This window comes from Eleutherodactylus coqui, chromosome 2 (genome assembly GCF_035609145.1).
Source record: "Eleutherodactylus coqui strain aEleCoq1 chromosome 2, aEleCoq1.hap1, whole genome shotgun sequence".
Classification (NCBI taxonomy): domain Eukaryota; kingdom Metazoa; phylum Chordata; class Amphibia; order Anura; family Eleutherodactylidae; genus Eleutherodactylus; species Eleutherodactylus coqui.
Window position 1 is genome coordinate 136,929,611 of NC_089838.1, and position 10,734 is coordinate 136,940,344.

General features: G+C 40.4%; 1 protein-coding gene across 1 annotated transcript in view; it reads right to left on the reverse strand.

Annotated features, from left to right (window-relative positions):
* Positions 1-293: 293 nt before the first annotated feature.
* TSPAN8 (tetraspanin 8) overlaps positions 294-10,734 on the reverse strand; it is a 22,197-nt gene continuing 11,756 nt past the window's right edge. The window contains exons 4-8 of the mRNA XM_066589873.1: positions 10,312-10,386; positions 10,129-10,224; positions 8,185-8,301; positions 6,526-6,609; positions 294-528 (exon numbers count right to left, since the gene is read on the reverse strand). Of these exons, the coding sequence (XP_066445970.1) occupies positions 475-528; positions 6,526-6,609; positions 8,185-8,301; positions 10,129-10,224; positions 10,312-10,386 (426 nt within the window). The 3' untranslated portion in view covers positions 294-474. The remainder of the gene's footprint in view (positions 529-6,525; positions 6,610-8,184; positions 8,302-10,128; positions 10,225-10,311; positions 10,387-10,734) is intronic.

Below are 10,734 nucleotides of genomic sequence, written 5' to 3' on the forward strand. Positions count from 1 at the left end.
TCAATAGTCACATGCCAATCATGTCAGCATGACCACAGAAGCCAGTAATTGGCTACGGCCAACTTGGAAACAACGAACTTTAGGAGCTTCGCGGTCCTGAGCTGTGGGCCCTGAGGAACCATTTAATGGGTCAGTAGTGCTTATTTTTTCTACTTTTGTCCATTCCCTGCCCACAATTTTTCTTTAGTCCCAGAAAATCCTTTTTAAGAAATATATTCCTTTTTAGTACAATAATGAAAACCTAAAGATAAACTGTACTGTATGAATTGAAGACTGGACATTGTCTGCACAGATTGTGTCTACTAACTGTCTGCTGAGAATATGCTGCAGTACAAAATTCTATATATGTACATCCACTTTAATATATTACATTGAACAATTATGGTCAGAAAAAGAAGCTCTTTTGCCTAGAGCCATTGCTGGTATATTGAAGTGAACAACTGACTGGAATTGCTTGATGATATCCAGGTCTCCTTAAATCTTCCCTATCTGACAATACAAGACCATGGAAAAAATAAGGCCAAAGATCTGTAAAAAAGAAGAGAAAAAGGAATAAATAAAGATTGTACAAGTCTGTTATATGAAGATTGTCTTTAGAATAACACAACTTCCTTCTATTGATAATATACATTACTAATAACTGGAGTGCTCGAAACTGCTGAAAGGCTTCTGTCTGAATTTGTAGACATTTCCAGTGGTTTATTGAGAATGTGTTTCCTTTAAATATAGGGTATCAGGGGTTAAACAGATGGGTGTCTTTTAGTCCCGTTAAGCGTCCGTGAAAATCCTGGCTGCATAACTGCATGAAACAAAACCACTGATTTCAATGGTTTCGTTTTCACTATCGGGATTCTTGCGTATTAATACTACATGTGAGAAACATAGGGCAGGACCAATCTTCCTGCTTTCTTTTTTCAAATGCACATACAGTTTGAATAGTCCCCCCCCCCCCACCTCTGTTTCATGTGCTAATACGATCCACAGCGGCGAGCGTATTAGCACATGCGACCATGTGTATTTCCCCTTATAAAAAAGGCATATCAATATCACGGAACTGTCATGTTGGCTGCAACCATTGGAAAGCAGAATATGTGTAACTTAACCCTTTCCAATCCACTGTCGGAGCTGTCCCGACATCATCATTTTCCTCTATAGCTCCGATGTCGGGACAGACCCGACATGCTGTTTCTGGACTGCCTCCTCCCCCGCTCTGCTCCTGGAGGCCACCCGACACACTTACATGAATAGGTGAGCTGGAAACAGCACTGAACAGCGCTCCAGTCTTCATTTACTGAAAGCCAGATGTTCCTTCTCCTCTGCCCTGCTGCCCTGTATTCTCCGACAATACAGGAGGGGAGAAAGAACATGAGTGCAGTCAGTAAATGAAGAGTCCAGCGCTTATCAGTGCTGATAGTGAATGCCCGAATGTGCTTCCCTCCCCCTCTCTGCTGCCGGAGGACACCCGACACACTTTTATGTCAGTAAATACAGGGCAGCAGGGCAGAGGAGAAGGAACATCTGACTTTCAGTGAATGAAGAATCCAGCGCTGTTTAGTGCTGTTTCCAGCTTACTTACTCACATAATAGTGAGCAAAAGAAATGAGAAAGGAGGAAGGAGAGAAACCAACTTTTACTGTGAAACAAGTCACAAGTCAAAATAAATAAAAACATTTTAATTTATATAAAAGTGCTAATAAAATCATTAGGTTAATTTATTTGTGTGGTTTTCTATGTTATTGTTCCAAGTAATCCACCAGCCTCTTTCCCGCACAAAATAAATTGGAGCTGGGGAAAATGCACATGGCAAAAAAATTGGATTGGAAAGGGTTAATGGAAATGTGAAACAATGTCCATCAAAACGGTTAACTGTAATGTAATGCGTGGCATAATATTGTAATGTAATAGTTGCGTTGAATCTGGCACCTCTGGTATGTATTATGGAGTCCCCAAATATTTTATGTGATTCTGCAGGGAAAATATAAGCCAGAATGTGTGTGTAGCATCAACATGTTATTATCTTTTCAGAGGTTTTTCCATATGTTTAAATAATGCTTCCATATGTGCAACCAATTAATTACCCCAACCCACCAATAATATAGTAAAAATGAAGGAAAGTTGTAAGTAGTTTATATTAAGGCCCAATGCATACGGGTGTATTTGCACTGCGGGATCCAGAGTGGGCATCCCCCCCCCCCCAGATTTCGCAACAAATACTGTCCATAGACATGCTATTGAAAATCGCTTTTTCATGTCCACAAGTAGAAATCAATTGCAATTTTCCGCTTGTGGAGGGAAAATCGCAGCATGTTCTATTTCAGCACGGATTCTGTGTGGATGGCTTCCATTGACTTCCGATCAGCCGCCGGTTCGCAGCTGACACTGCGGACAGGCTGCAGAATCTGCAACATCGACTAGCGCTGAATGGCTGAGCACTGCCTGTGATTGGCTGAGCGCTATGACCAATCACAGGCAGCACTCAGCTGTCGTTCAATAAATGGCTGAGTGTTGCCTGTGATCGGCTGAGCGCTCAGCCAATCAGATACAGCCTTTTCAGCAGGCGGGGATTTTAGATCCCCGCCTGCTGAAAGAGATTCAGAGCAGTGCAGGGAGAAGACACGGCTGGACGCGCCTGAGGCCCGGCAGCTGTGGAGAGGTGAGTATGTATGTTTTTTTTATTTTTAACACATTCTCAGGATGATTTTCAGGGAAGGGCTTATATTTAAAACCCTTCCCTGAAAATCACTGCATTGAAAGCAATAGGAGAACCTCCCGATCCTCTGCCACAACTGTGACAGCTGTAACAGCTGTGGCAGGGGATTCTTTACTCCCCGTGTGGAGTCCCCTTGTCACTAAACACTGTGACAGTGCTGTCACAGTGTTCAGTGATGAGGGGACTCCCCACTGGGGAATATTGACACGCCCCATGGACCTGTGTTGCGAGCATGTCCTATGTTTTGCAGGTACCTGCATTTGCACGCCTGTAAAACATGGACATGTGAACACACCGTAGGGAACCAATGGTTCTAATAGATAGATGGTTTTGTGCATATCCATGTACGCACACGCTCGTGTGAATGCACCCTTAGTCTTCATTTATCCCATTTTTGGGAACATACAACATTTTTAACAGTTTTATTGCATTTTTTTTAGAGGCAAGATGAACAAAATCTGCAATTCTGGCGTGTTTTCTACTATATTCATCTTGCAGTATAAATAATATGTTACATTTATTCTATAGGTTAGCCTGATTACGTCGATACCAGATTTATATACCTTTTTTTCCCCATTGTGTGAATAGAATTTCTTAACGTTCCATTCCCAACGCTTAGGGCTCAGTCAGACGAGGTCTGTGTAAAATAAATGCTTCTAAAAGAACCAATGGGTTCTTATAAAAGCATTCATATACACAGAATTTGCAGCGCAAAATAGCACGCACCTAAAAAAGATAGAGCATAGGTGCATTTTGCGCAGGACTTTCCATTGACTCCTATGGCAGCAGGAGTTAATGGAAACTTCTGCGCTGGGAATAGATACCCACTGCTTACAGCAGGGCATTTAAAAAGTTCCTTCTGGCCAGAAGCACCTTATAAATGAACCACTGTTAACTCCTGTTAGTCCCCACAGGGATGAGGGGACTCTCTGAGGATTCCGTTGGTCCCCACCAAGCGTTCTGTTTTACAAGGAAGAGTTTTACAAGGAAGAGCTTTTCAAGGAAGGGCTTGAAATATAAGCCCTACCCTGAAAATAACCCCTAGCTGCTTGAAATAAATGAATACATCACCTAGCAGCGCTGTTGGGGCTCTCGCATGTCTTCTCCCTGGTTTCCCAGCACTCTTCTGAATCATTTCTTCTGGCTGGGGATATAAAAATCCCTGCCTCCTGAAAGCGCTGCCTCTGATTGGCTGAGCGCAAGGAACAATCACAGCCATTCAATGATTGCGCAGGAGCCCCTGCAGTGCTGCTAGGTGATGTATTTATTTATTTTTTCAAGCAGCTAGGGGTTATTTTGTTATTTTCAGGGAAGTGCTTACATTTCAAGTCCTCTGAAAATCCGTGCGGGGGTCTGCTTCATCCCATTGCTTACAATGGGGAGGCAGCAGCGCCGGCCCCATTAATAGCAATGGGATAGCATCACACTCCTCTGCCACAGCTGTGATAGCTGTGGCAGGGGACTCTTTCATCCTCACAGGGTGTCCCCTCATCACTGCACACTGTGACAGTGCTGTCACAGTGTTCAGTGACAAAGGGACCTTCATGGAGCAGCTGTGCTTCTCCGAGCGCAGCTGCTCCAGTTTATGGGCAAAGTTTCACGCGCTGCGCATGTGAAACTTGCCCCTTCATGCGTTTTCAGCAGCGCAAAAAAGTGCCCATCTGACCGAGCCCTTATACTGTAAATGTTGTGGATTCTCCACAGCTAATTCCGCTTGTCTTGGGGTGTAAATTAACTTGGACATTTGTCTGGGGTCTGTCTTAATCTAGGGGTTTGGTCTAGGAACTAAATTAATTTAGGAGTCTAGTTTGTGGTCTGAAATTATTTAAGAGTGTTGGGCCTGAAGTAATATAAAGGTCTTGTCCAAGCTATGAATTCATTTAAAGGTCTAATCTAGAGATGAGCGAGTACCCAAATGCTCGGGTCCGCACTATTCGAGTCGAGCTTTTTGGAAAATTCGAGAGCTCTACTCGAGTAACGAACCCCATTGACTACAATGCGAGACTCGAGCATTTTTGTATGTGGGACGCCGAGTCCCGAGGTTTTTTTTTTCTTGGTTCTCTCTCACACCTGGGAGGAGCCAAAAACTGGGGCTGCGTCGAACATGGCTTGATGCTTGTTCCAGTAACGAGCGCCATCGAGTACGCTAATACTCGAACGAGCATCAAGCTCGGCAGAGTATGTTCACTCAACTCTAGTCTAATCTAAATTAACTTGGGGATCTGGTTCGGGGTCTAATTAGACTTGGTGTCTGGTTTGTGGTTTAGGCTAATTTTAGGGTCTGAATTCATTTATTGATCTGTTCTGGGGTCTTAATTAATTTAGGAGTCTGGTCTGTCGGCTCTCCTGACATGTCTGCTTTAGAAAAAAAACAGAATTTCCCATGAAATAACAATACTAAAGCACCTATTCTTAGAAATCTACATTCTGCCGTTATTCCTCCAGGATATTAATGAATAAATTGATATTTGGCAAATTGGAGATTTCTAAGAAAAGAAGCTTCAATAATGGAATTTTGTAATATAGCAAGGTAGTTTCAGACACACAGCATTTAAAAAAAAACAAAAAAAAAACAGTTTTTAAATCAGTTTTTCTTGCATTTTTTTTTTAGGCAAAGACGGAAGTAACAAGGAATGGGATATACAAAGTAAGAACTGATATCTCTCCCCCTGATGGATTCAGTTTTGGTTTTGGCTCAAAAACTGTATCAAGAACTGTATTTTTAAAAATATGAAAAAATTCATTTCTGAGTTGTGCAACATTAACCCTTGATGATATCAGTCATACACATATGGTGGATGTGTGTGGGACTTGCATAGACTGGGCTTAGGAGGGGAGCCCGCGCCATAGAAGGCAGATAATGGCAGTGTTAGTATGGAGAGGGGCACCTAAGTGATTAGAAAATGGAGGGAGCTTCCTCTGTCATAAGGTCACCCTCAGTGACTAAGGCTGGGGGTCTTAAACGATTGTTATGACAGCTGGAAGCTTATAGAAGCCCTCCAGGTCTAATGCGGTAGAGTAACTATTAATCCCTGCAGCAGGGTGTAATAGGATGACAACCAAGACACAATACAAAAAAACACAGACATATTGGAGTTTATTGTACAAGTGATCAAGTGATCACGTGTTCAAATCTCACTAGGGAACTAAAAACAAATGTAAAATAAATTATGGAAGAAAATAATAAAAGTAAAAAAAACCTGTTCCTATTTTTTACATAAAAATACAATTAAAAGCTGAAAACTAGTTTTGTTGAGTCTGGAAAAAATCTGTTAAAATAAGTAGAAGAAATAAGTTAACATGTAATTTTTACCCTAATTAAAAAATATTTAAAGATTTTCATTACATTGTTGACAAATGCAAATTGTCCCACAAAACCCATGTGTTCATGCAACTATGCTGATGGAAGAATACGTTCTAGCTCTTGGTAGGTGAGGAGGAAAAAAATGAAAAGAAATAGCTGTATGTGTAAACTGAAATCTGTTTAAGGGCTCAGTCAGACGAGCGATTTTTTTTTTGTGCGCATGTTATGTGCGTTTGCGAATTGCATCTATTAGAACCAATGCTTTCTGATGCAAGCGGTCACGTGTGTTTTTTACATGCAAATCAAACTCGCACCTGCGAAAGATAGGACATGTCAGTTCCAATGCACCCCGTCACACGATTTTTTTCTACACACGATGTGCGATTTTTTTTTTTCCCGCGCCTATAATGTGTGAAACATTCGCTCATCTGACTGAGCCCTAATACTTTATACAGAAAACAAATGACTAGATTTGTGCTATTTTGAACTGTTTTAAATCCTTAAACATTACCTCTATTACCGCCAGGCCAAACGCAATTCCAATTATGATTGCAAAATATTTTTTGTAGAATTCAAGAAGTGCGGAATAACAAGACTGTGAGGAAAAAGAAATTCAACGAATTAATGACAATTGTCCATACAAGGTTAAAGAGCACCTGACAGCTCTCCTGACGTACCTATTTTAGTAAATACTTACTCATCATATAACAATTCTAGAGAGTATTTTATTAGAGCCCTGTTGCTGTTCTGTTATCCCTCCTGGAAATACATGAATACATTGACATCTGGGTGTTACCAGTTGGGGGTGTGTCCCATAATAGTTCGACACTGTCCAATCAGTGCTGACTGATACTGTCCGGGGCACCCCCCTTTGACAAGGTGAATGGTAACACTCAGTTGTCATTTTATTAACCACAATCTTTAACATTATTGTTAATGCCAACAAACAGAGTGTTCCAATATTTTAATGATCTCTGTTGGACCATGGCAAAATATAATAAAAAACTGTATAGAACTGTGAAGTAAAGAAAAACTTGTCTTATGTGACAGCTATCTCTATTCTCTACCGATCCTTCCATATACATGCACACTCTGCCTGCATGTGTATCCTTTGAAGTAGGGGTTTCCTGAGAGTAGAAATGTTTTTTAGGGGCTCACCAATGGTCATAAGGCTAGGACTCACTGAACAATGAGCATGCCTGAACATATCCCTTGGATAGTAGATAACAATATTGCTTTCTTTCCATCAGGGCCACCAAATATAATGCTTTATTCATAGTACTGGGCTCCCTATATGGAGAAGAGAGGCCTTATGGGCCCCCTGAGGCTCCTGTGCCCGGGTGCAACCGCATCCCCTGTTGTATACCAGTGTCATTGACAATTATTGGACAAGTGCAACTCTAGAACTTCCTGTCATTTAGACTGTATATCTATCTCTTTAGTTACCTTTTTAGCCAGAAAATAAAGCTTTCACTCTGTCCTATGTGATAAGCTGTTGTTAGATGACTTATTTAGCGATATTGAGTAATATTCAATGTACTATGCACACCTATCCTTATTACATCATGGGCCTTGACTAAAATTGTCAAACTAGACAACAAATGGAGTTATATGGAGGAATGACAAGCAGACACCATGTCAAGGTTCATTATAATATTATCGTTTGACATTATAATAGTCAACATCTAAAGGTACCTTTACAGGGGATGACTATAGGCCAAATAATCGCTTGAACAAGCAAATGCAAACAAACGTCATCCGATGTGAAAACGGTCACCAATCAGGTAACAAGCTCACTTAAAAAAAAGCCGTTGGTTGATAAAAATTGTAAAGGTATAATTGTACATAATTGAACAACTTGCAAATGAATCTATCTGGTGAATATCTCCCTATCTCCCCTCCCTTGCAGAACTTATAATGAACAATTCTGGATCAGTGTGAAAGCTTTCAACCAACTATCATTTACTCTCTGGGTGACTAATCAGTTGCTTAGCATAAAGGTACTCTGAGAGCAAAATCTGCAAGCATAGCATTTAGAGGTTTGTGCTCATTCTCTGTACAGATATATCATTGTGATAGCCTTCTCTACACTCTTTGTAACTAGGTCATACAGCTGTGGATGGGACATGTCAAGCAATCTCATATATGGACTGATAACAAATGTTCTTACCTGCGTGTAGTAATTATTTGTACATTTTCCTGGATCTGTTTGAGAGCATTTACACGAATTTGGAATAGATCCTCCTTTCCAGTCATTAATACCATTAAGAAAACCACAGCACTCGTTCTAAGAGAAGAATGGAAACATTTTACTTAATCTCATATCAATAAAACTTGGAATTAGTAACAAGATCCCGATCGATTCATCTGTAACTATTGCCTGCTAAAGCCAAGTAAATATTCAAAGGGGTTGTCGAAAATTTGAAAAACATGTCTACTTTCTTCTGGTTTAGACAAAACGATTATCGCTCAAAAGATGTCTAAAAAATTAGCGATAATCGTTGTGTGCCTTTAAGCTCAAACGTTGAGTGATCACTTTGCGCTCCGAGCGGGGGATGCAGAAGTGTTCCAGCATGGTGTCTACTGTTTTGCATACAGCACTATTTTCCCCTTCATATATGATGGAAGGATGAATGCTCTAAGCAGACCCTCTTACACAGACCCTCTTTTAGCACTGGGGGTCCAGGGTTCAGATTGGACCAATGATAACATCTGCATGGAGTTTGAACGTTCCCCTTGTGTTCTGTAGGTTTGCAAAAGGTTTACAAGAATACGTGATGGATGGAAGAAGGTGAAAGGGGATGAAAACCAGAAAAACTAGAAGCAATGAATATGTCTATAAAGTTGGAGGAATGGCAATCTGTTTGTTAATCACAACAGCAATTCTTTAATACATAAGTCATGTGATTTATTGGCAATGTAATGACAGCGTTGATGGTTAGTGTGGGTATTGTTTATGGGGGTATTTAGGTGTCACTGGAGTCAGAAGCAAATGCAGGATTTTTAAAGAGGGGGTTTACAAGTGCTGCAGGGTCTTCTTTGGAGACTTTGTCAAAAGGGATAATATTCCTATCACATTCCTAATAGTGTAGGCTGGTTTAACAGCTCATACCTAATATCTCTGGAGATTTAAGGGGATGAATGGGTTAATTTTGATATTATATGTGATCGTCTAGGGTGGTTGTCGGTTAATATCTATCCTGCTTGAGTAGTTTGATATTTAACACTTAATTTTATAAAATATGATTACAATATATGGTGTTTATTATATGGTTTAGGCTTATAAAATGGTAAGGGTAGTGGTCTAGAGCAGGAAAGTAAATGGGCGCAGAATACTTTGTAGGGCTGCATCTTGTTTTTCTGTTATAGAGCTTCAAATCCCATGCACTTAGCCTGAAGAGTAGCTTGCTGCCACTAGAGGGACTCACTGAATGGGGATTTATAAAAAGTCCATTAAACTGAATGATTAATTCATATGCAATGTGCTCCCCCTAATGGAGACAGGAAGAGTTTTCACATTTAACTATAGATTCACTTCTGAACTGCTCAGAGTACTAAAAACACCATGCTAAGCATAAATTATGATGGCAATATTGTCCAGAGCCCTTATTCTATACATAGAAGCACCGTGGCTGGTTCTCCTGGTGGTAGAGTGGCTGGGAATTGTATTTTCACAGGTGGTTATTAAAAAGTTACTCTGGGTATTGTAGCTGTCAGTATGATGGTGGCATTGTCACTGTTACATATATTGCAACGGCCAACACTAGTATGGGGGCACTATGGCATGTGAGAATGTTTCACAATATTCCACATATCCCTTTCTCTCATGTTTTGTCATATTTCTATACAATCCGTGCATATGCTTGCTCGCCTACACCTTGTCCTGGTTGAATATGGAGTCCGGACGCCCTAGCTAGACAGGTTAACCATCCTATTATGAAAGTGCTTGGGGTCAATACTGTACTCAGAGCTGATACACTAACATTTAGTATATCCACCATTATGTTATAATTTGTCTATGATATCAGTTCTGTGTACCTCTAGTCCGACCACAGATACAAATAGCTCAGTGGTAAAGTGTGTGTGTTTACAAGGAATGATTCTTCTGGCTTACCTCTTCTTGGAATTTTTCTACTAGTTTCTTTAAGTCTTCAGAAAGTTGATGTAATGGCCCTTGCTTTTGCAGAGTTTCGTTTAATTTAGCTTCCATCTTGCAAAGAAAATAAAGAAAATATTCAGTGAAAATAATGAAATGTGACTTTAGACCTAACAGCAGTTACATGCATGTTTTACGTACCTCGGGTTTATAAACAGCCCCCAATACGCCTGCTGTTATTTGAAGTGCCAGGATCAAAAACAGCCCAATGAAAAACTAAACAGAGACAGAAGTGAAGATTTAGTGAAGAAAAAACATTGCCAATAGCAATATGACAGATTGATGCAGGAGGCTCCCAAAGTTCATTAACTTCCCATTGATTATATACATCACTAAAATATTTGGAAAAGCTTCAAATACAATAGGATGCAGTCATTCCCATCATCCCTAGGGAGAGCCCAATCCAATCTCACAATCTTCTGCACATGGGTAATAGGGCCAATTTCATGGTTCGGCTGGGTTCTAATATGTCCGGCAGACCAGAGTTTTTCTTTCCTTTTGGTGATGTAGTGAAACACCAGAGGGAAACGGATGCAGAACTGATCCTAAAGTTATCTTTGGAAT